This window comes from Cebidichthys violaceus, unplaced genomic scaffold (assembly GCF_023349555.1).
Source record: "Cebidichthys violaceus isolate CVI_PGR_0920_01 unplaced genomic scaffold, fCebVio1.0.p SCAF_10, whole genome shotgun sequence".
In the NCBI taxonomy this organism is placed as follows: Eukaryota; Metazoa; Chordata; class Actinopteri; order Perciformes; family Stichaeidae; genus Cebidichthys; species Cebidichthys violaceus.
The window spans coordinates 2,041,853-2,068,905 of record NW_027176263.1 but is presented as its reverse complement, the minus strand read 5'-3'; the positions used below and the strand labels follow the sequence as shown (position 1 = coordinate 2,068,905).

The 27,053-nt window shown below is 39.0% G+C and overlaps 1 protein-coding gene across 1 annotated transcript in view; it reads left to right on the top strand.

Annotated features, from left to right (window-relative positions):
- The first annotated feature begins 1,544 nt into the window (after positions 1 to 1,544).
- The window catches only part of rgs7a (regulator of G protein signaling 7a), a 53,000-nt gene continuing 27,491 nt past the window's right edge, over positions 1,545 to 27,053 (top strand). The window contains exons 1-2 of the mRNA XM_068720088.1: positions 1,545 to 1,734; positions 2,670 to 2,788. Of these exons, the coding sequence (XP_068576189.1) occupies positions 2,711 to 2,788 (78 nt within the window). The 5' untranslated portion in view covers positions 1,545 to 1,734; positions 2,670 to 2,710. The remainder of the gene's footprint in view (positions 1,735 to 2,669; positions 2,789 to 27,053) is intronic.

Below are 27,053 nucleotides of genomic sequence, written 5' to 3'. Positions count from 1 at the left end.
TTTCATGCCTGGACTGCTGCATACCTCAAAGTCACAGATTGCAGCAAATTAAGAGATTTTCTATTTATGTATCTACAGCATTGAATCACAGAAACTCATAGTTAATTTCTAACATTTTGCAGTCAGTGCAGTCAGATACATAGAAATAGCTGTAAAATACAAGAGCTGAATTTGACTGAAATACCTATAAATTTTTTTTCTGAAATAAATACTAATCTGTATAATTGGGATTAATATTCTGCTGAAATATTGTAAGAACAAAAAAGACTATTACTGGATGATCCCTTAATAAAGTGCAGCCCTGATTCTGACTTTTGTTTATTACTGATTTACATTTCGAGTTAAAAACAAAGAAACATTTTGGCAAGATCTGTTCACTTAGTTTATTTTACATCTACATATACAGTATTTTATTTATGGGTGTTTTAAAGATACAAATAGTTGGTTGGGCACAGCAACTGTGGCTCAGTATTTTTTGTTAATTATCGTGTTAAAACTGAAACTTTGTTGCTGAAAAAACAAAAAGGAAACTTGATGTTGCAACACAAAGCGTCAATGATTTAATAAGGAACATGTAAATTACTTGATCATATATTAATAGTTCATACAAGGTGTCTTCAAAGGTTGGCACCTTACTGACTATCATGGAGCACCACTATGTCTTGATACACCATCAGAAGAGTTTTGACTCAGAGAAAGTAACATTACATTATATGTCCCATCACAGGAATTACATATTAAGGACAGTAGTGGGGGAAGTATTCAGATCCTAATATAACAGCATTTGTAATCCTTTTTATAAATAGTCCACAATGTATAGAAAATGCCATTAAAAGTCCTGCATTCAAAATTTCACATAAAAGTCTAAGTATTATCAGCAAAATGTACCTACATTTTAAGCATTAAATATCCAGCAAAATGAGCTCTGTCAGTGTATACACATTATTTGACTATGTAATTGGATAACTTTGAATGATAATTGAATACTGATGCATTATCATGTACTAATTATACTGCACTATAATCCTGTAGGCTCTATTTATACAATGTTGGCTAGCTTCATTTTTTAACTGCGTGTGTTTTATATGCCTTTTGTAGGTTTATCTGAAATGTGGTGGATTATAATTATAAAGTACACATTAAATAGCCTACCGAAGTAAATCACAAGTTCCTCAGAGTGTTGTTAAAGTGTTCAGTTATCTCTGCTGAATATTCCTTTACGTTCAACTGCAACGCCATCAGTAGTCTACATATACAAAACAGTTACTTCCCCTGTTTCAGAAAAGAATGGAAAATAAAATCAGTGCTTAAATTCTGTCCCCTCTTTACCTTTGATAAAGAGTGCAAGTGCGAACATATTCCATCTTGACCTAGCTTTCGGCACCAGCACATGACCGCAGTGCATAGCGGTACACTTTGACTTGGAAAACTAGCTATACGTCTCCAAAAAGGGGTTGTAATTTATTCCTCACACGCGATTGGTCATGGATCGATGCGCGTTCGCGCTCCGAGGTGGCGCGCCCGTGCTTCTGAGCATCGTTTGGAGGAGAGAGGAGAGATAGAGACGGAGAGCTGTGCCACACCAAGTGTCCACCGAATGTCTGCCTCCTCACGCTGCCAATGAACAATCCTCGCATTCCTATGTCTGCCAGTTGACATACTGAACGCGAAGGACCAGGTTTCCACCTCTGCAAGGATTCAGGACTCCTACAGCGGGCTGCACGTTTTTTTCAGGTAAGCCCCCCCCCCCCTCCTCCTTCTCCTCCGGTGACCGATGTCGCTGTGTTGCCAGTGTATTTACGCGCTATTCGTGATTGAGAAGAGGTACGATAACAGGCGAGGGCGGTTTGCGGTAGCTGTCCAAGGTGCTGAAACGGGCAGCAGCTTGTGGTGAGAAAAGCACACGCATAGTAGGGATGACGGCCTCATGTTAAGAGCAGGTTTTATGACTTCGCTGTTTGCGTGCTATAGGCTATTTAGTGTTGCAGACTAAACCTCCCAAGGATGTCGTGTGGGTGTCGTATAGGGAAGAAAGAATGATGAAGCTGTAACGTGCATACGATATCCGTTACATTCGCGCAGTCTTGCACGTTTTGACTACGGCTGCTCTACCCGAATGGATGTGTTTAAGCTGCATTCCCTCCAGGGACGGTGTTTTGTTGTTGTTTTTTTTAACTGTATTTATCGTTGTCGGGGTCCGGGTCTTCACTTCACCTTATCTTGCCATTGCAATCTTAGGATGCACGGTGCCATGTAGGACTCGAGGATTGCAGCTGAATCCTTCATATATCAACAAACAGTAAATGATGATCTTTTTTTTGTGCACAGTGAATGTAACAGAGAAAAGAGTAACAGTCCTACATGGTACCAATCATTGCTGTTCAAGTTTAACTTTTGTCCCATTCATTTGGAATTCAAATTTAACTAGTAACCATACCTTGCTTAAAACTGCCTTGCTTATTAAAATAACCGTCCTTGTCAAGACCTTGTGAAATGGGAACACATGTAGCTCTGCACATCTGCTCCATGTGGAAATGTCAAATATGTTGAAGTATGAGTCCAGGCCACAAGTTATGTAAATTGCTCTCTTCTTGGCAACGTCAAGGCAAGTCACGTTCAAGCCCGATTGTTCCTCTGATGGACCAAAATATCCATTCTGTTCACAACAGGAGCACCTGACATTTCCTGTGGCAGATTTACTCACTGGATCATGGCACAGACCAACAGCGGTGGGCAGGGGACCAACGGGGTAGCGGATGAGTCCCCCAACATGATAGTGTACAGAAAGGTAAGGCCGCTGCTATTTTTAGCCTGCATGTGTGTGTGTGTGTGTGTGTGTGTGTGTGTGTGTCTGAGAGTGTGAGCGTGTCTCTCTTGCATCAATTTACTTAACGATGAGCTGTGCAATGGAAATTGCTATTACTAATGGCAAGACAGTGTTCTTGTGACATGGTTGATTTAGGGTTGTAATGCTACGCCATGCTTGGTGAGAGCATGGAGAGAGCATGCAATTCTTTTCTCATAACATGTATGCCATGCAAGTAGATTCAGATCATGCTCTCTGTCTCTCTCTCTCTCTCTCTCTCTCACACACACACACACACACACACACACACACACACACACACACACACACACACACACACACACATTTTCCAGTTGAACCATCAGCTTTTACTGCGAACATGTTGGAGGATGGATTTTTAACTGACTGACATTAATAGAACCAAAAAGAAGCCACAGGCTTTTTAACCATTGCTCATTACACTGCTAGTGGTGTATCATTTCCCTGTTAAATCCATTACTACATTAGAGAATCAGAGAAAGGGAGGGGAGTGAACCGGTCCACTGCTGAGACACCTTAATGCAGCACTGCTCCAAACATCAAACGGGTTAATAAAATAATAATCTGCAGGAAAGATAACAGTTGTTTACTTTGAGGCCCAATTATAGTTATATATATATGTATATATATATATATATATACATATGAGGGTGTGTGCACTGCTCCTCGAACACTTATTTGGTTTTAATCTTTTCTTCTCCCTTGACAAAAACAGCTAAATTTAAGATTAACCTACAAATAAACCTTTCTGAAAATTGCTTTTGCTACCATCAGGAGAGCCTTCTGTTCCCTGGTGGCGTAATTATTCTCTTATAGTTTGCGTTTTCTTTCTGACATCCTTTAGTATGAACCATGCTGTATGTGTAACATGTCTTGCAGATAAAATCAAATACCTAATTCACTCATCCCAGGTGTCGTTATTCCATAATCAAATGAGGCTGGATTCTAGCTTATGGTGTTCTGCAAATGTGTTAAATATCTACAGTATCACACCAGAGCAACAACAGCTGTATGTGCGTGGACATTGCCTGACGGGCAATGTAATGTTTTACTTTACTCTGAGATGCACCAATGAAGTGATCATTTTCTCATCTTACTTGTGGATGACTCAAGCGTTGAGTGAATTTCTTCATTTCATTCTCTTCACCCTTCAGCGAATGCTCCCATTCCATCTGTGACAGCATCTGCACGCCAGGAAGGGGATACGCTTAGCATGATATCATAGATTGACGGTCTTTTATAGCACTCCCAGCGTGTTAGGCAATGTTACTGCCAGCGTGGGACAAGATTTGCTGGAAGTGCTGCTAAGCAGAAATGTTTCAGAAAGGTTATTTTTTTTATTTTCTAAGTTATAATTTTCATTTTCCAAATGCAGGACGACTGGCCCATAAGCTAGCCTGTTCATAAGTAAGCCAAACAGTGCGAATAATGGAGATAGATTAATGTGACTGGTTTTGTCGTCCCTCGTAATGTTGGAGGAAACCATAGCTCTTATTAAATATAATTTTAGGGGAGACAGCCCAAGGGAAATAAAATAAAAGGAACACCAATAAATTCTACCATTAAACTTCTCCAGCTGATTTCTTACATTAGGACAATTACTCTTTTTTTGTGTTACAAGTTTTCAGAAAAATGTGTTTAAATATGCAAATTAGTGTTTTTAGGAATAAAAATGTTATACAAATTAGACTTTGAATGATTTATTTTTTGCATTACTTTTGAGAATTATTAAATATAATATTATGTATGAAGAATGATTATTTTGGATGTCTTCTTTCCAAGTCTCAAAGAAGACATGTTATGGCAGCAAAATAGCCTGAAATATGAAATTGACCAGTGAATGAAAAACACTGCTTTTGCCTGGGGCTTCTCCCCTTTAATATGAAACAGTATCAAAATATGCTGAGGCATGAAAGCTAGTCCCATGCTGTATATTAAATATTAACTTGAGGTATTCTCACCTATTCAATTACATGTGATGTCTTTTCCTTTTTTCTACTATTGATCTGAAAGTCCGGCTTTTTCGATCCTGCCATGAACGATCTGTAGAACCAAGCATGCGAATGAGAAAAATATCAGTAGCTTGTGTGTCGACTTAGCAGCTTCTACCTTCAGAAACCACATTTAAGAGTTGTTGTTTTATTTCTTCAAAATTAAGAGGCAGGATTTCAGACTTCAGGGTCAGTTTATTCTCAAATGTTTGGTCAGATTAATATCTTAGTCATGAAGCACTCCTACATCATCCAGTTCTTCACTTCTCAACACTTGACCACACATGGCCGCAGCTTGGCTCTGTACACTGACTGACCTAGATACACTGCAGAATGAAAGAACATGGTGAAGGCAGTGAGGATGAAATTGTGTTTCTGGAGTGGGTTTAATTCAAAACTGCAATTGGAAGAGCGCTGTCTGGAGACGTGTGGATACGGCCAGGATGAACAGGTGCCCCAAATGCTTTTCAGATGGAGATGACTTGGCAGAGGTGTTGCAACCCACACTGACGGCCTTGCTAAACAAGCTCAAATCTCAAGTGGAAAACATGCTTTTATGTTCTGTTTTGCTGTTCAGACATCTTGTGCAGGAATATCATAAATACACAGAGTAAATGCTTTTATAAAATGTTGATATTAAGCACATCTACTCGATAGTTGAAAACATGCTACTAGTGCATAGAGCCCTGTAGGAATGAGTCCTAAAACCAGTAAATGAGTTTGCATTTTTGCACTGCTGGTTCCCTCATCTTGAAGTCAGTGTTTTTTTTTAAATATCTTTTTGTTGAGATGCCTGAAATAAGGTCTGTGGTTAAGACAAGTTTAAGATATTATAATGTTTTGTTCTACGATATAAAATACATCAGTAAATACCCCTCACGTGAATTTTTAAGCTTTTATGGGTCTCAAAAAAGCCGGTTAAATGAGACTACAAAACGTTATCACGCCGACTAGCCCGCCTTTGCAGCCTCGTTGTGTTTATACTCACGCTCATGCAACCGTGGAGCAGTTCGTTTACAGCCTAACGTTAGCTTTTTACTTCTGCCGATTGGATTCACGCTTCAAAAATCATGAGTGGTGTTCATTTGTGAAGATGTTGCTGAACAAAACGTGTTGGCATCAAAAACGTTTGTTTGCCACAGAGCTTATTTTTTTGCAATCATATAAAATCCAATTGAAAAATCCCATTAGCTTTTGGTCGAGGGAATCAGTGCGATGCTAACTTCCGGTGTTGGCCTCCAAAAATACATCATCCCTGTAGACCTCTATAGTAGTGGAAGGATTACGTAATGTGAGCAGAGGGAGCTTTATGGTAAGGACTGCAGATTCTTGTTTGATAGTCTTTCCACTGGGAGCATGACTACATCCTTGAACTCTCAGTCTTTTTTTTTTTCTTTCGAGCCCGCCCACCCCTCCACTCCTGTCGTTAACGCCTTAATGAAAATAGATGGGTGAGCTGAGGTGTTGACCTGCTTGCTGTGGAGATTTGTGCAGAGATGTCTGTTTTCCTCAAGGATGCATGCACACAGGCACCTTGCTTAAACGCACGTACCCGAGATGTATCAAAAATGCAAATGCACAAGTACACATTTACCGAAACAGATGTACACACACACATACACACAGCTGGCTTTGTGATAAACTGATTTATTGACAACAGTCACCGGTGACCCTAACTACAAGTGATATGTCCGAACTCCTCCTGTTTTATCAAGAAAAGCCAATAAAATGTTCAGTGGAAGGATTCAGTGGATATGCACTGCATGTCTGAGGGTTTAGATCATTACTTATCATATAAAAGCATCTGTGATGTCTTGCTGCTCTCACATTAAACATGTCAGGCTTTCTGTATATCGTCAAGTGTACCAGAGTGTACAGTATGTGTGTGCGTGTGTGTGTTTTCATGCCTGCTCACATGTGTGCACCATGAATAATGCTTTGATGCATGTGCAAGTATGTGTGTATGCTGTATGTAGGGCGAATGTTGCTAAGAGAGGGTCCTGAATTTTTTATGGGAGCCTAAAACAGCTCTGGTGAAGTTCTTAGCCACTCAGCACAAGGAGGGAGCAGCCAGCGCTGTGAGTGTGTGTGTCTTTGTAGGTATGCAAAAGAGGAAAGGGAACACAGAAATATTTGAATGATTAGAGTTAACATAGAGTATAGATAGATATCGTATGTATAGTTTTCTCTACATTCACTTCATCCTCCGAAAGTGAAAATCTACAGTATTCATTGGTCTCCTACAACAAAAAAAACTTAAGATGAGCACAAAGTAAGAAGATACAGCAAACACCCACCTTTACATCACCTATTCTTTGACACATTCGTAAACAAATTTAGAAATGGCACAGCTTGTTGACATTGTTCCATCGCAAGTTTACTGTTGCAATAGAGAAAATGTGAGATATTCCCTGATTGAAAATGATTATCTTGCTTCTCCCCAAAAGAATTAGCAGAGCTTTTCAGTGCAACAAAAACCTTCCTTCTCCACCAGTTATTTGGCTTAAAATGTAATAAGTTATCAAACCAAATGCTACAATATTCCTCATTTTCTCCAAAAATTTGATTTTTAGGACTTTATGTAAGATAAAATAAACAAATATATCTTTTTGCAGTATAACGTTCTACTGTTCTTCCTCTGTGGTGTAGTATCTGACAGCCCACTCTTACTTACATCTGAGCTTCTTCTTATCCAGTAATTGTTCTTCTAGCAGCCAGTTTGGCTTCTGTCTCTGTGTAGAGCCATTCATTCTATATGTATTTATTTTTTCTCTTCTGTTTCTTCACAATGAGGTCATGCACTATATGTCACATTGTTATTGTTGTCTTCAGTTCCTATGGGAGAGTCCTGTTTTAAATTCTGTTTACATAAATGTCAATACGGTGCATCTTTGAAGTAATTGGTCCCTGGTGAAACTTGGTCTTTTCTGCAGATATCAACGATGTGTAAACGAGTGTATGAGTCTGCGGTTTTTTTTGTTCTCACACCACTTTACTTGTGTTAACAAGCTAACTATATGGCCAAACAAATGTCAGATAACAGAACAATCCAAGATAAAGTATATTTATTGGGACTTTTATGTCAAGTTCAACATGTCATTAGAACAAATACTATTACATGTCATGTAACATCAGTTTCCCATGTGGCAACATTTTCCAATGTTTGTGTAAAAAGTTTTCTTCTTGTTCTTAGACTGCTGTCAGCCAGAAATAGCATTCGCATGTAACTATACTGCAACTGAAATAATTAGGCCAGAGAGAATAATTATGGTCAATGGTCAAGTCAAAAAGATTATCAACATTTCTTTTCCAAGCTTTTCTTCTCACAACATTAGGATTCTCTCTGCGCTTTCAGCTACAGCAAAGTGAAAAGCGTGTTGATGCCGCACCGTGAGAATTGAACCGTATCCTCTCAGTGTGACTCAGGAATGAAGTAATGAATGAACAAATAACAAACAGGGCAAAGGTATTAGTGCATAATATTGATTTTGTCAATTGATTAAGTGGCTGTGTACAAGAGATCATTTTGCATGAACAAGAATTTCCCTCTTCTCCCTCTACATCACTGCAACGCAGCGGTAATACAGCAGTGTTAGATGATGCAGAACTGCAGCCATTATTAATACACCAGTCTTGGTTTAGACTACTACAAATTCAGCAGAGATCCCGTCATTGGAAAGCATTTTTCAATCTAAGCCTAATCTGCATCTGTTAAACATGACCCATATCTGCCTGCACTGTTATCAATACAATTTCCCAACCATCCTACATTGTTTGTGAGTCATGAAGCGGAGGGAACTGAATACATTTTTTCTCAGTTGAGAGCCAGATTGAAGGGTTCTTGTACTGCCTGTCTCCCTCAATCTGCAATCAGAAGATCAGGAAGACCAAGAGAAAGAGGGAGAGAGGAGGGGGGTGAGGTGGGATGATCTATAATTGCCAGATCAGAGAGAAATCTTTGTGTGTGAAGTAGGGCTCTTTGTATGTCAGCTTGCCAGCCATGCGATTTCTCTTCCTATGTGTGAAAACATCCATGTTCGTTTTTGCATACACAGTTGAGTGTGGGGGTTTGGCAGACACTGTTGGATATAAAATTGGCATTTATGGCTTTGTGTGTTTTAAACTAATCCATTTTGCCTGTTTTTGCTGACGTCAATACCTAAATGCCAATTAGAGGGGCTGGCATCATACTATGGGGGCTATGATAATCCACCAGGCAATGTTGCGTCTTGTCACAATGTAATCTATAACATTATATACATTACAGAAACACCATAATTGACAGGAGGCTTTCTTGATGAAAAAAAAATAAATTGAGAATGCTTATAATACATTTTCGGAGTCGTTCATTCTCCTCTGACCTACTTTTTAGTCTTCAAAGAGATAATATGAAGTGACAAAATAAACAGAGTTACTCTATCACTTACCACATCTGAATAATCATAAGTACTCTTTCTTATAGCTTAGCAATTAGTCAATATTAGTGGCTACTGTCAATTAGCAAGCTTTGTTTGGATCTATATACTATCTCGGGCTGGAAGCCAGAGCCATTAAAGTGTCAATTGTTCTCATACAGTTTTTTGGGGAAATGTAATTCAACTTTAATTATGTTTTAGCAGACAAAACATTAAAATCCTGTAAAATATACAGGATTTACTGTCAAACTGTAGCTTTCTTTTGTATTCCTATAATGAACTCTTTAAAGGTAATACATTTGAAACTCAGATCATTAATTTTAGAGCGTTAATCTGTTTGCTATGTAAAGATATAATGGGGTAATGCGTCCTGACCAGAGAATCGCGCTCCCTCTCTGTGTGTTGTAATAAGAGCTTCTCTGTGCTTTGTTTACGGAGTTGGTTAGGTTGTGTGTACATGTCAGACCAGCATAAGCTGATCTCCACATTGCCCTCAAATCAAATCAAATCGACTTTTATTTTCACACATGTACACAGCGTAGCATACACAGTGAAATGAACTAGCATTTAACCCGTCCTAGTATTAGGAGCAGTGGGCAGCTATTCATCATATACCCAGGAGGAGAACTGGCACCTCTCCAGCTAGTTCACGTTATCCATGAACACCATACTAGTATTACACTCAAGCAAGGCCCCCACCTCATGACATACCACGAGTCCTAATTATCACCATTTCTCAAGCCACTCAAACAATGATATTAACTATCAAAGACTATTATACCAACTCTCACAGAGACGAAGAAACTCCCCGCAGAGACTCTCAGACAACTCCGAGAGCTACTATACAGATGCGCTAAGTCTCGCCGACACGTCCATTTATAAAAAGTCTCTGTTCAAGTCAGGGCACTGTGTGCTCACATACTCAACTACACCTGTCCTAGTTAATAAGCAAACCAATAAGAATGTTTTAGAGAAACAGTTGTGAGCTTTTCTAATTTAAAATGCGTTTTGTATAAACATTAATCTGTTGAACCCTCTACAGTTACTGTTAAGCTAGCCCTTCCGAACAAAATGCACGACTTGATACCTTTAGCCTAACACAGCATGTACACCTGTCAAGGTCCTGGCCTTGTCTGTTCATTTAATTTTTTTTCTTTGATGTGTCTATGTTCCCACACACTCAGAACACTGAGAGCCATAAATGATCACACGAGTGCTCCCTTTGAGCATGCACCTCCAAGGACCTCAAGGCTCTGTAGATGATTTGCTGAATCATTTTAATTAAAAAAACTGTAAATATTATGGATGACTTTGCTCCAGTAAAAGTTAAGACAGTCATCAACAAACAGAAAGTACCATGGAAACAACATCAAACTGTTAAACTCCTAAAAAAGTCCTGAGTGAAGGAAATCTGAAAGATTGCTATATTTGCAACTGTTGAGACGTTAACTAGCCCCATTCACGGTTGTTCAATGAGTTTGTGAATATATAGTCTTAACTCGGAGAGCACAGACCTCTGCAAAGGCCATTCCTAATCTTGCAACGTTAACAAAAGTGAAAAAATAATTTGTTTATCTGTCCGTATTTCCGATCTGCTCCAAAATGTAATTGGTTCTTCCTTGGCTCATGCTACACCATTGCACCACGTGTCATGAAAATTGGGCCCATAGTTTTCTATAATCCTGCTGACAAATAAACAAACAAACTGACCCGAAAACATAACCTCCTAGGCAGATGGAAATACTAACAACTCAACATTTGGAATTACTAGCAGCAAAGCGAGGGGAACTCAATAATTTAGTATGATAGACAATCAAACTCTGGAAAAACAGTTCAGAATCTAAACATCAATCATTAGGGTCTAAACATGGTTAGATATCAAGAAAAGTGGCCCAGATACAATCAAAGTTTGTGGTTTTTTTTTACCTGACACTACAGAGTATTTTCTCATGAGTAAACTAAATTCCTTCTTAACATCAAATGGGTACTTTGATGACTTAAAATCAGGCTTCCTTGCTAATCACAGCACTGAAACAGCACACATTGAGGTTTTAAATGACACTTAAATACCAAAAACATCAGTCTTAGTGTTACTGGACCTTAGTGCAGCCTTTGACATCGTTGAACATAACATACTGTATTACTGCACAGACTGGAACATTGGGTTGGATATCCAGGTATTGTTATCAAGTAGTTCAGATCATATTTACTCGACAGAAGTTTTTGTTTTTCCATTGGAAACTAAACCTCAACACCGACACACTTGATCTGTGGTGTCTCACAGGGGTTTATTTTAGGGCCTTTATTATTCAGCCTTTATATGCTGCCACTTGGACAAATCATTAACGACAAAAAGATGTTCTTGTTATAGCTATGCTGATGATACCCATTTCTACTTAGTCCACTCACCTAACGACATTAGTCCCCTAGAATTTCTTTGTCAATGCATTGACCAAATGAACAGCAGGATGTCTCAAAATGTTCTTTGGAGGAATAAGGACAAAACTGAAATGATCTTGGAGACAAAAGGACTAAAAGCGAAGGACACTGTTGAAAACCTCGGTGTCTTAATTGAGTTAAGTTAAGTTACTGTTTTGAAAACTGTAGAAGCCATAACTAAATCAGCTTTTTACTATCTCAAAAATAAAGCAAAAAATTCGGAGGCTTCATGTCGAAACATAATTTTGATAAAACTCATTCAGGCTTTTATTATCAGCAGGGTTGACGACTGTTTTCACAGGCCTTCCTAGCAAGACCTCCAGACAGCTTCAGCTTGTACAAAATGCAACTCCTAGAGCTCTTACCAAAACCAAAAGAATTGACAACCTTACTCCGATGCTTAAGTCCTTAGACTGGTGTCAAAGAATTGACTTTAAAGCACTGGAGAGAAATCTGCTGGTATTACCTACTGTCAGAACTTAAACACGGTGACGCAGCTTTTAGCTGCTATGCTGCTTGTCTCTGGAACAAACTTCCAAGACTTAACTTAAAACCCAACTGATTGAATGCCTCTACCTTCTATGTTTTGTTAGCTAATTTAATGCACTCTTCCTTTTTAATCTTTTAATTTCATGTGTTCTATTAATTGTTTATTTGTACTGTTATTTTCTGTGATTCTTTTATCTGCTCTCTTGTAAATCACTTTGAATTTCTGATGTGTATGAATTGTGGTATGAAAGGAACTTGCCTTGCTTATAAGAAATATGTTTATTCACTTTCAAGATATAAAATATGTTTGCAGTCTGTTCTGCCCAGCTACCTTGAAAGCTCTCTAATTAACATGTTATACGTGTTTGTACGGATTGAATAAATTAGATATAATGTGTTAATTAGTGAGCTTCAGAAATGCTGGTAGGCAGATTTTGTTTCCAGTCTTTATAGACTAACTGGCTGCTGGCTCCAGCTTCATAGTGAAGGTACAGATATGAGAGTGGTATTAATCTTCTCATCAAACTTCCAGAAAGAAAGTGAATATTTCTAAAAAAGGTACTATTCCTTTAAAGTATGGTTAATTTTAGGCCGAGGTTACTGAATGATCATGGTTAAACAAAATTAAATATTTACCTCTCGTATAAGACAGGACCCAAACCTGGATCTCCAATCTCAAAGTAATAGACTTTATTTGGCCATTGAACTCAAAATGGCACAGTGCTTCCTGCGTTGGCACTAAATGCTGCCAGCGAGCATAAATCATAACTGCATATTAACAAAGTTGTAGCAGGCAAAGTGCAGTACATCAAATCATAAATTTTGACATTGTTCATCTTCAGTGAGGTGACAGTTAAAATATTTAGTAGTGGACTTCACTGGGTGATGGTTTGGGTTGCTCTGTGAAGACAGTGAAAAGATACCAGGCCTGTTTTGCTCTAAGCTCTCGCCACTGTGTAGGCTGCCACAGCTGGAGTCTTTAGTCCTGTCTGTTAGGGTTATATAAGGGTCTAAGGAAGCCTGGGCATTAAGATAGAGGCTGACTCAGGCCTCGCCTTCGTCCGGTCATTTAATTCCCGCTCAACATTTAGCAAAAGATTACAGGAGTGCCCAGGCCAGAGTTGTGAATGAATCCAGTTTGATGGTCTTAATGGGGACAGAGATGCTCCATTAGGACTAAAGGGAAACAGAGAGGCGTAACATGTCGAGGAGACAGACAGAGGCCGTTTTATTTGCTGTATTTCTCTGGGTTCACCACGCACTGGGTTTGTTTCTGTGGATACATCTATGTGTCCTTGTTTATAGCTCCGTGCCTCCTCTCCTGACCATCCATCTCAACATACATCATCTGAATCTCAACTGCGTCCATGTCGTCTCTACTTCTAATGCACTCCCCGGTTGTTTCTGGTGACGGTTTATTTCTTCCCACACTAAAGTCTACGATGTATAAATTCCCACACGCCTGCTCGTCTCTATGTCTTGATGCATTAGACATTGTGTCTCTGTTCATTATAGATACTTGATATCCAATTGGCTTCTCATTTTTCAGTTACATCCCTTCCCAATATGTTCACATCCAGTTGCATTGAGCCGATAGAAAGTGATTCCTTTTTATTCTAAGACAGGTCGACAGTACTTTCTTCCTGTTGTGGTTTCAGACTTTAGAGTGCTGCTCAGACCATGAACACTGTGAGGTATTTTAGAAGTGATTACACTACACATCTTAACTTGTATTGGTGCATTTCTTTAGAATGTAGGTGCAATTTTGGTTGTGAAGAATAATAGTTTAATAGACATCAGATCCATTATGTGGAACATGAACCAAAGCACTACCACCTAATTTCTCCTAATTGCAAAAAATGTTGTCTGAAAATGGCACTGCTGCTCATTTCAATAATAACATTCACTAAAGCATTCTGCCAAGGAAAAATGAAATATTGGAGGAATGCCGTTCTCCAAAACAACCCTTGTATATTTCATCTCAAATCAGTGCCAAAGCTAAAGTCATATTTGCACGTCAAGAGCTTTCAAGAGTAAATAGAAATAAGAAATCTTATCATCTTCTCCGGAGAGTATTTCATGCATTACCTCCCTCCTCTGTAGTATATTTTGGCAACTTTCTGTGTCTCTCTCTGTCAGTCTGTCTTTCTCTCCCTCTCTCATTCTGTCTCTGTCTCCGTCTCAAGTCTGGACTTCAGACTTTTAAGTCTGGACTTCAGACTTTTTTCATCACAGTTTCCCTCACTGTCTGTCTCTCGTGCTGGTGTTCACACTTTGCCCTTTTCATTTTTATCTCTTTTATCCCCCCCCCCCCCCCCCCGCCCACTCTCATGCCCTTTTTTTCGTTTCAGGTCTTTGATGTTTGTCATATATCTGCAATATCACACTAAGTTTGTCTCTTTGTCTCTCTCTCTCACTCACCCTGACGCACATGTGCACTCTCACTCTCTTTCTACCCCCCCTCCAGTGAGTGGTTTCTTACCTGTGAGACATCCATCCACCTCTGTCTGTCTGTCCCCTCCTCTCACGCCTCTTTTTGAAGTCATCAGAGTCCTAGTCAGAGCCCATGCCTCTCCAGTTAGCTTTTATCCTCGCACAGAGAAAAGGAGAGGAATGTATTTACACCCTGCCGGAGCATAGTCATCTCTCCTCCTGTGTGAAATGATTCACTCGTGACTCATAGCTTCATTGGGAACTCTGTCTAAACAAATAACTATGGACTGTGGCATTTTCCATCCAAATTGACTGTAACTGTAACTGAGAGTGCTGCCCTGATTGTCCCCCTGCAGCTCAGTGCCGCTCTCAACAATGAGGAGTCATTCTCCAAAAAGCAATCACGTCTCAGTGATTAGCCTGCCATGACTGAGTGCCAATGCGCAAATCCAATACCAGCAAAATAATAAAAGTCAAACAGCAATTGTTCCAAAGGGTACATTTTCATACGTTTTGAGCCATAATCTTCATTTGCCAAACAGACTGAGACACACCTTTGTCTGAAATCGTGCACTTCGCAACACATCACTGTGGCAGACAGACACAAACACACGCACTCTTAGCTTGCAGGTTGCAGTGTGTTGAGCAGCTTCTACCTGCAGCCCACTGAGCCTCACAGCTTCACAACCATTAGTTCAGCTTAGCAAGCACAGCCATCCACAGTACAGCGTAGTCTATAAACCCCGGGCGCCATCTTGACTCAATCGGCTACTGCTTTTTTCTCTTCTTGTGCATTTTCTGTGCTAAAATGCAGCAAAATAAGGCAGCAGCAAACAAAATGTATGCAGCTGGGGTGTGAGTTTCCTAAATATCTTGGCTATATATGTAAGTGTCTGCTTCAACAAACTTTAAATCATACCCATTAATTGTACTATTATATGGTTGAGAGATTTATGTCATATTTAAATCATAGATTGTATCTAAGTGGAGGTGGTCACAGTGACATCACTAATTAGTATAAGTTTGGCATTTTGGCCGTCGTCATCTTGGCTTTCTTACTAAATGAACATCATTCTGTATTGAAGAAGACTTGAAACTAGCGAGTGAGACCATAAACTCATGTTCACAATGTTTGCTGAGGTAATAAATCAAGTGAGAAGAAGGGTAATTTTCTCATAGACTTCTCCACAATCAGACTTCTTCTTGCAACAAGAGCAGTCGCCCCCTGCTGGCTATTAGTAAGAATGCAAATTTAAGGCACTTCCACATTGGCTTCACTTTTCAGACCCGGAGGTTGCATCCTAATATAAATACAGGGAGGTAAGAAATAATGCTAGAAATGTAGAGTTTAATTAGCTTAGCTTGCTAATCTGAATGAAAAATACAAAGCAGCCTATATTATTTCCATGTATTTTAATATTTGGAGTGTGTCACTGGCAGAATTATGTCAGTTGTAAAATATGAGATGGCAAATTAGGATTTGCATAGAAGACTTTTGGCCTCATCAAATTAAGTCAAAGTCTTTCTTGTCCAGGCAGCAATGTAAACAAGATGATTATTCACAGCTATTCTGATGTAGCCAATTGGCAATAAGCCAATGGAAATGCATGATAATAAACAATATTCTTGAAAATAGATTTGGTAATGATCGGAGATGTTTTTAGCCATGCTAGACTCTATGGATGTTGACATTTTGTAGAGATAGTCTTGTTCCCCAGAGGGGGGACAGTAAATGTAGTGCACTACATAGAAAGTATGGAGTGATTTTGGACAAAGCCCTCGTCTTGTTTAAAGTTTACTTATAAAATGATGCAGTACGTGCTGTTTTTAGGCATAATATGGCCAATATCTAATTCAAAACCACTACTTTCAGCAGAACTCCTTATCTTGGTAAGCGGTATTCTAGTCATCTTGGTTCTCAAACGCTCCTAGTTATATTATATATATATATTGTGTCTCATCACTGATCAGCTAATTGAGAGATTCCTGTCTGGAGTGGTTGTGCTTTCTCCTGCCGTCCGTTCTGTTTCCACTGTGATGGCTGCTCTGTTGGAATCCCCATGACAACCACACCAGCAGTCTGTCAAATGCTATTATCTTAAACACTTCAACAACGTGTCCAGCTCACCCTCAGCTCACAACGAACATGAGTGTGTGTATGTCTGTTTCTTTATTTCAGTGCAGACACACACACTTTTAAGATGTTCTGCTCAGTCCACGGCAACCTGCAGGCAGTGATGGAAAGTAACGAGGAAGTACTGTACTTAAGTTCAATTCTGAGATACTTTCTATTTTCTGTTACTTTTTTCTACTCCACTAATGTTACATCTCAGAGGCAAATATTATACTTTTTAATCCACTAAATGTATTAAATTACTTGTAGATTTAGATTATTAATAAAACATTTAACTCAACTATTATATTATGATATACTATTATGGATTAAAGGGATAGTTCAGGTGTTTTGAAGTGGGGTTTTATTGGGTACATATGCATAGTCAGTGTATTTCCGACAGAAGATAACGGTTGGCAAAAACCCCTGTTTGGAGAAACAGACAGGAGAGACTACCAGCATGGGAGCAAAGTAATGTATTGCTGTGGATGGTGGAAGCAGCAAAATGTATCTTCACTATGTTAAACAGAGACCCACCTGAAAAAGTAAATATCCATTTCTGTGCACGTTATATTTAGAATATTTTCCGATTACTGGAATGAAAGTGAACCTTATCCATACTGTTTTTGTTAATGGAGTGGCTTTGAAGATAGCTTACATAACTTTTACTTTCAGTTCAATTCCCTGTTGGAAAATATTCAAAACATTTTTTAGGTTAGCCTTACTTTTAGATGGCCCCGTCCACAGCAGTACATTGCTTTGCTCTGTGCTGGTACTCCTGTCTGTTTCACCAAACTGGGGGTGTGCCGACCGTCATCCACTGTAAGTTATATACCGACTACACATATGCACCTCATACAGATCCACTTCAAAACACCAGCAGTGCATAAATACAATTAGCTCCATTTTAAAACTAGTGAACAAAGCTATTGAGAGTATTTCCTGCCTAATAAAGTCATCTAAACCGTAGACCTAAGAATAAACTTTCTAGAAATGGCAAGCAAAATGGTTTGCATCCCAAAAAGCCCTTGACTTAATTTTTTTACAGAGAGGAAGAGGCAGAAAGCGAGGAGTGTACTGGCAGATAGCTCCCGTCCTCTCTTCAGCCAGTTTGAGTTCTTGAGCTCCGGGAGGAGCTTTAGAGTCCCTTTGGCGACTTAGTACCGCCAATATTCTCAACTCAGTAAAATGACTGAGAGGATTGAAGACACGTACACTGATATTAACTGTTTTAATGTGTCATATGACTCTGTCTATGTGTTTGATTTAGTAACTGCTTGTCTACTTTTTATGTTGTTGTTTCTTGTGTGTAGTTAGCTGAAGACAGATTTTTCCCCTGGTGGACAATGACAATATATATTCTATTCTATTTTATTTACCAGCTGCCACATTAAAGTGATGTACATTTGAATGCATCACTCATCATAATTCAGTGATTTGATATATATGATTTTTAAGTGGGCCATTCTCCATAGTGAATACTTTTATGTTCGGAAAATTAAGTATATTCTAATTCTAATTTTGAGTAGGATTTTGAATGCAGGACTTTCAATTGTAACAGAGGATATTTACATTGTAGTATTCCTACTTTTACATAATACAATATTTTAATATCTCTTTTCCCATTGCCTGCAGTATAGTGGCTGAACTAATGCATCTTTTACCAACACCTTTCACTTATAACTACATTAATTAAAAACACAGAAGATCTACAGAAATAGGATATTAAGGTGCTTTTCATGGACATTTTGATGCTAATACTAATGTACTTTACTCTTTTTGACACTACACTTACAATTTTAATTAGATCAGGCCCTCTATCTCATCTCTGCTCAGCCTGTAAATTAGAGGCTGGGCATTGTTAACAGTGTTTCGCATCTGCCAATAAAGCCCCTCCACCGATCTCCTGGACATGTATATTGGCAGCGTTGCCTCTTCTTTCTTGCTGCCTTTGCTTGACAAAAGATATGTGATCTAAGCTTGAGCAGAATGAAAAAAGACAAGGTCAGGTTTAACAATGCATTAGGATGTGGTAGGACAGGTCTCTATTCCTTGCAATGGACTGATTTGATTTGTTGATATTGGCTTCCCTTGCCTGTCAACGGCGCCCTGTGTGTAAATGGAAGAGCTGGTATTGGAGCAGGTGGGAATGGATATGTCAGGGTGAGCATGGATGCACATGATTTGAAGTTTTGCAAATAGATATCATGTCCTGAATGACTGCATGGATTGAGGCAATTTACTTTTCCCAGTGGCTCTAAATCGTATGGAACAACCGTAGCAGTGATTAAGTTTTAATTTTGCCTGGTGTCCATCTACGAATCAGTAAAATCCCCATGCTATTCTACCTGATGACTGTCTGAATCACTCCACAAGTGACAGACGTTTTGAGAGCTTCAACAAAGCCTATCGTCCATCATCTTTATTCCTCCGTAGTTCAAGTGTCACTTGTGTCAAACAGTCTGCCCTTATCGGTTTGTTGTCTATCCGGACTGCTGTGTCCTCTGAAGTGTGCATGTCCTGTCAGATACCCAGTCCTCGTCTTGTCTCGGTTCTGCAGACAGGAGAAGGCAGAAGAATGTCAGCCTGCCAGTATCCAGCTGCTTCTCTCTTATTGGTATTCAGGGCACACGGAGCCGTCCTGTTGCACGTGCCAAGGAGGAATGTGGGAAATGAAGGGATGGAGAGAGGAGTGAGGACCCCTCCCTCTCATGTTTTCTGAACCTAAAAATAGACTGCATCCTCCCATTATTTTTTATTCCCAGTTCATCCGTTTCCACACCCAGCATCCCTCCCTGGATCTCCCTTTGTTTTCCTCTCATCCTCGTCTCTCTGTTTGGTCCAAGTAAACATGCTCTCTGGTGCCCAATGATAAGACTCCTGAAGTGCAATGGCAGACAGTTTGGAAACTGCTAACAGGCTTGCCTTGATGAAGGATTAACTATAGGGGTGATTTCATTTAACACTACATTATTTCCATGTCCGGACGGCACAGTTTAACCACCAAAAATGAAAGCATGATGATTAAAAGCTCCTAAGTACAAATCTCCTTTGTGTCTGCTAATCACGAATAAGTGTCTTTTATGATTGTTTCATTGTAATTGTCTGTGCATGGCTGATAAATAGATGATAGCATGTTTTTTTTTAAGTGTCTGCATATACTCCTGCCGCCATTCTTTTAGCAAGCATTAGTATTTAAATATTAAGTTCTATTTTTGCCAATTTATCTGAGCTTTCTTTTTACTTTATCTACTAATTTATGATTGCATGCTGTTTGAGTGATGAAATCACGGTAGGTGGGCAGGAGGGATATTGGCTTTCAGTGGATTATGTTCTCGCACATGGCCAACCTTGGCTTAGTCATCGCGCCCACTGCCCGCCCACCAAGGAGATGAGAGTGAGAGCGCGCGAGAGAGGCCTTGCCCTAGGAACATTATCCCACCACCAGCCAGGAACATCAGATCATAGTGGATTTAGAAATAGGCAAAAATCTGTGTCTAGAAAACAGAGTCAGCTAGAGACAAAAAAGTGAAGAAGGTCCAGCCTCAGGAGTGCTACTCCAACATGAACAAGAAACTGCTAGTGATGAGATTATTACAGACAACAAAGACAACAATGAAAACGGAGGTAATACAGGACGAATGAGTGTGTGTGTGTGAGCGTGGGATACATGTGCCTTGGGTCACCTGCATCAGAAAAAGCACACTATTATATTTGTTACGCGTCAAATTAAAGTACAAGCAGATTTATAGTAGATCTTTTCCCACACATAATTAGAGTGCCACCACTTACTGTCCCTATTGTTACTGCTGCCCACCAATACAAACGCTACTACTCATATTATGAGTCTATTACTTGGGCTGCGACTACTTTAGTTGTCAGTCCACTTTCTGTTACCGCAGCTGCTAGTACACCGATTTCAAAATATATAACACTACAAGATAAACCCTGCACAAAATCAAGATACAGGAGATTAAACAAATATATAAATATTTTAGGATAACGGGATTCAATATAAAGCAGTATTTGTTGATTTTTTGGGGGCAGCGCCTAACCTTTATAGAAAATGTGGTAAACATGTTAGCAAACAGTTGCTTATTCACATGTTCAGTGACACTTGCATTTATTTGGAGTCGTATTTCTGATCAACACCTGATCAACATAAGTCTGATATTCATTCTGAGGGAATTATTTTGCTGCTTGATACTGCATATTGCTGATTAGTAGAGCTGTGATGTGAATAATAATTTTTGACTTAACTTGTCAGATACATTTATATATATATATATATATATATATATATATATATATATATTATAGAGCTAACAGTGGAAATATCAGTGTCAAAGTTCTTAACACCATAGCACCATCCTGGACGGAAAGTCACTGCGGAAAGTCTACTTGACAATAAAGAAGCCTGATACTTGCAGATCACAGTGGGTTGTGAAATACATGCAAAACCGCACCAACATTCTTTTCTACTTCTTTCAATTATAAAAAAAAAACAACAACACATAAAGGAAATAGAGGACAGCACTTTCTGTTTAGAGCTACAATTTTGCACCAGTATACCATTCAGTAGATCAGTGTAAGACGTTCTGAAGGGTCTGATGTCAAGCCAAAAGTTAACAGTAAATCCAGTTCCTGAGTGAACTGCTATGATGGTAAAAATGAAATGTTAATGTTCTTCAATGAAAAAGTAATCACATAGAGCTTTAATTTGCATTGGAACATAACACTATATCCTCCGGGAATTGTATGATTCTCTAAAATGTGCTGTTGTTGCATAAAGCATGAGATGGCAGAAACCTACCGGCTGGCAAATTTGGAACAAGAACTGCATTAGCCGCAGCAATGTCAAACGAGGATAAATGCCAGTGTTTTTTTTCTTCTTCCAGGGAGCAGGCATAGCTGGCTGACTACCTCTCATCCATGATTCAATGCTTGTCTCTTTCCCTTTTTTTCCCTTGGGAAAGGAGATGTTGTGGAGTCAGGGGAAATATTGAACATCCTTCTGCAGCCGTACGCCGGGGACGATGATTCTCTGGGGAGGCTGTGTGTTCTAAAAAAGCTGTGGGAGTTGATGAAAGTCCCGTGAAGAAGGGAATTGTGTATGCAAGTATCTGTTGGCAACCATCTGGAAAGCTTTCTAAATGGAATAGTGATAATACCATCTGTCCATCAAACCAGATGACAATACTGCAACTGCTGCTTATTCTTGTTTTGCACAGGAATGCTTTAACAGTGAGTTTTGATTATTAGACTTCCAGCAAGGGAATGATGGAGAAGATTATGCGCTGCCAACCACATAATACATCGTGAAAGACTTATAATGATGTTGGGGGTGTAAAGAGAGAGGGATTATTCTACAGAAAAATGCCTAGATTACAGTACTGAAGTTTCCTGGAAGGATACTGTAATGATGAAAAGAATAGAGCAAATACTGCTAATTATTAGCCCGCCAAGATAAAGCAGATTTTCACTTTGCTTAGTGTGGTCTGTGGTTGAATTTGCTTGAGACAGACATCAAAAAGGATGTGCCACAGATGACCCATGGTTCTCCCTTTCACTCAGACATCCACATGAACCTTTCCTACACCTGGTTAGACAAAGGCACCACTCACAGGGCTGTGATTGTTCTTTTCTTCTGATTTTCAGCCTGGAAATATACGGACCATCCGCTAAAATTAGTCTCTGTATAAATCACAGACAAGACGTACGTCATGCAGCTCCAACATTTAGCTCACTGTATGGCTTCAGCACCATGTTTAAATATTTGTTGATGGGGTAAGAAGTGACCTTTCATAAATGTTGTGCTGTTTGTTCTTGATAATATAAGTCTTGGCTGAAATCTTTCAGCAAAAACTGAGCATAAGAGATGAAGTCTAGTGAGACTTTATTAAGTTTATTAGATCTATATTTTATTAATCTTAAAAAGGAGTCTGCAATGCTACAGCAGGATAACAGTAATAGAGTTAAGATATGAGAGTAAAGGTGACAAAGTGATAATAGCTTTTTTGGTAAAGCCACACACGAAGGTCGCGTGAAAAGCCGTCTGTCATATAAAGGGACAAGATGCAATGACTCATATAAATTGGGATAACCATGCACACTTTTAGATATTCATTCCTTGAACGTATTTATGGTGTTGCGCTCGGTTGTACTTACAAAAAGTGATAGAAGCAAATGTGTGAAAAATCAAAGGAGAGCTTGAAAGAGAAGTTCAAACCCTGCTTCTTTCTCCCCTCTGCACACCTGGATATTTGCTGTGTGAATTCGGAGTGCGTTTGGTATTGTCGGTGTCAGTGACGCAATCTACAGTCCAAACAATGGTTTCACACTTTTCCACTGGTGTACAGGTGGTGGTAACACGTGAAGATATGCTGCAATGCCCCAGCAAAGTCAGGGAAGGAGAAGACTGCTAGCGAGCAAACGTAGATACAAAATATTCTGGGTATAAAATACTTTAAAAAATTGACTTTATAAATGCTTCATGAGGAGGAAAATGCTTTCAATACGTTTGTCAGACATCATATGCGTTTTGGTGCGTGACACGGGGCACCTTTAACAGCATGGCACAATCCAGAATTCAGTTTGATTCAAGTCAATTTGATTTAGTTCAAATCTAATGCATTATTCACATTATTATGCTTTCAGCCTTGAACAAAAAGATACTGCTATATTTAAGCACGCATTAAACAACACAACATGCCCCTCTGGTAACCTTAAGTCAATAACACCACACGTCAAATCAGAGATCTTGTTTGCCTGCAAACATCAGTCTCTCTTTCATCCATTAGCAACTCAGGCCAAATCAGATCAAGCATTAAAAGGCTCTCAGTCACACCTAGAGGAGCATTTCAAAGCTGAGCAGGCATCATGGTTGACAACATCCATTTGTGATCATCCAAATAGACGAAAGTCTGTAGTAAGAAAGCCATCTGTCCGGCACTGTCCATCTGAGCTTGCTTATGCCCAACAGTGTTTAACAATGGCATCCGATTTTTCTAATCACAGTCTTCCATTATGGCAATAATCGCAAAGCAGTATATCACCAACTGATATATTATAAAACGCATTAATGATATTAGGCGTGAGGCGAGAGAGGAGGCGTCAAAGAGGAATAATTATAATCTAAAAAATTCATGGATCTTTATGGACTGGGAAGAAGAAGTCGCAAGCTGCAAATAGAGAAGTATCCCTAGGTTTGTTAATACTGTACCTTCAGGGATGCGATCTTATTACAAATGACATATAATGAAGAATAAGGACGACAGAGGGAACAAATGTTCAGAGTGAGAAAACATCCTGAAGTGTGAAACAGCGAAGTGACATCCGAAGAAACAGATGCTCCATTTGACGGATTGGCTCAATGGAGCTTGATTGTGTACACAGAGACAGAAGAGTATTGATGAATGCAACCGAAAGCAAGGTTTATGAAGCACCAAACTGCAGATGTTGTTAAATGGCTAATCACTGGTTGGCAGAATCTGAATCGCAGCGTATAGAAATACACGTTCAGTTTGGATAGAGTAATTGCCTTCTGTCCAGTCAGTGTTGTCACCTTGGCATCTGTTCCTCATGTCCTAGGATCCTGGCCTGCTGTGAAACAGACTGTTGTCCGTTCTCGTTCGACATCCGAAAGCCTCAGCACACCCATGAGAAGTGAAGGGTTAGGTAAATAGAGTGCCAAGGGGACAATGAAAATGCAAAATATGCAGCTATAAGTATAAAGGAAGAAACTCAAGACGGGGACAGAGAAATTCATTTAAAATAGGATGGATCATTAATCAGGATAGTTCATGTAAAATGAGAGGCAAGCAAAGCAAACAGAGCATGACCAGCTGTTGCCTCCTTATTTAGAATCGCATGAGTCTTTACAGCTAAATAACCCTGACTTCTTTATTTTGAACATACTCCAGTCCCTCTGGCCTGTGGGTGATAAGTAGCACTGAAACAGTTAGACTTTTATCAATGAATCAACTTGTCCATTGACAGGAAATGAATCGCCCACTATTTTGATGAGCTATTACGGCATGAAAGTTATTAGCCAAGTAAAAATAGCAAATATTTGCTGAGTCCAGTTTCTCAAACGTGAAGATTTGCTGCTTTCTCTGTTTTAAGTAGGTGTGAATCGAATCTGTAGATGTTTCCTTGACCATTTTCTTGGCCAAACAATTGAAAAAATAATTGGGAGATTAATCGATAATGAACATAATTGTTAGTCGGAATCCTATTGATAAGTGGGCAGCAGTTTGTCTTAGAAAAACCAACACAAACACGGCAATACAAAAAACAACTTCTCTTTCTTCACTCACACAACAAGTAGGACTTAAAAATATCCCAAGGCAAAGACGTGAGTGGGCAACTTAAATATCACACATCTACAATAATATTAATATTTTTGCAAGTGATCATGAAATAACAAGTACTGGGGTAATAATAATAAAACTCCATTCTGCTGCCTGCAGCCTACAATAATATTGTGGAACCATACCAACAAAAATATTACTATAATGTACCACATACCTTATCTACACAACATAACATTAACAAAGTATACTTTTGATATCAAGGTAAACCATATGTAATGGGTAGAGGACACAATGATGCCTCCCCCTATAGACAATATCTATCTTTCTCTTCATCTCCATACTGTCCCCCTCATGCACCCCCCACAACCACCTTCTTTCTTTTGCTTATGAATGAGCGATGGCGAGCTGCCAAAGATGTCCTTGTGATAGTGGTCGCAGACGGTGTTGCTGTGGTAACTCGGAGACTTAAGATTCATGGCATCTATTCATCAACCTTGTCAGCATGAGCTCAATAACTCCCCCCACCTTTCTGCAGGGTAATTTTATTTTGAATGCCCAAGTGGTGCAGTGCTGCACAGGTGCAGGCTGAAGTGTCTGACTAACTTTGTTTGAATTTAGCTGGCAATGTAACAGCGTTTTGTTTGTGATAGTTGAGCTAATATGTTCTTTTGTTTTTTTAATCGGACACTTCCCAGTCATGCACACAATTGCAGTTGTTAGGTGCTGTAACAGTATGTGCTGTATTTTTCTAGTATATATTATATGGTCAATATCTTAATTGAACTTGTTTATGTAAATACAAGCACAAAAGGAGCCAACAGATCTACAGAAAAAGTACACATCCCCATCAAAGACTGCGTCATAGTTTTGTATTTTCCATTCAGCCTCATAATCACAGACAAGCAAATATACAGATGAGAACAAACAAATACAAAAGGTAAACCAACAAAACCAACAAAGCAAGCAAGAACAAAAAAGGGGAGGCCATGTCACACATCAACAACTAATAAATATGAAATAATATACATAAAAAAGCTGCCAGTGTGGTACCAATATATCCTAACAGGGACCAAATCTAATAGAATACCTTAATCACACATTTAGACCTGTATGTCAAATATTCAATAGGTGTTATATCTAAAATAATCTTGTGCCACCCAGCTGTTGTTGGAGGTTTATGATCTATTCATTATAGCTCTTTTTTATTTTTTATTTTTGCACAGAAAGTATTTTCTTCTATATCTGACAGGCAAAGTGGTCATTCTGACAACACATTAGTGTGCTACAGGTTATATTAAGGAATACCATTATATTCCCAATTATTACACAAAATTTTTGATTCGATTTTTTTTCACGGATGTAGAGACTTAATATCCTGCATATACAGTATTAACATAATCCATACCAAATGTGTGCATTGTCATAATTTGGTTATTTTATTGATCATTACTTTGGCCTGAATAGCATATCCAGCATAATTTCTGTGAGCACATTTGTGTTTATGTAAAATTATGGGGAATTATTAAAATGTTACACATAAGCAATATTACTGATTGATTTGTCTGACACTGCAGTGATGTACATTTATTTTGCTTTAATGATTAAAATAGATGTGTGGATTTTGTTTCACTTTGTGTTTTGGGGATGTTTTGTTAATGCCGTACTGTATGCGATTGATTAAAAAAAAGCTTTGTGGTCAATTTAAAAGCTCCATAATGGCCGTGCAAAGTGCTCTCGTCTCACAAAGGCCATTACAGAATGCCTTTGGTCAGCATATTGGCTGTGTGTTTGGTAGTATTTTGTTTGGTCAAGTTTGTTTAAATAAGTAGAGAAAGAAAGAGAGAGAGAGAGAGAGAGAGAGCGAGAGAGAGAGAGAGAGAGAGAGAGCGAGAGAGAGAGAGAAACAGAAAGGAAGAGAGAAAGAAAGAAAGAGAGAGAGAGAGAGAGAGAGAGAGAGAGAGAGACAGAAAGGAAGAGAGAAAGAAAGAAAGAAAGAAAGAGAGAGAGAGAGAC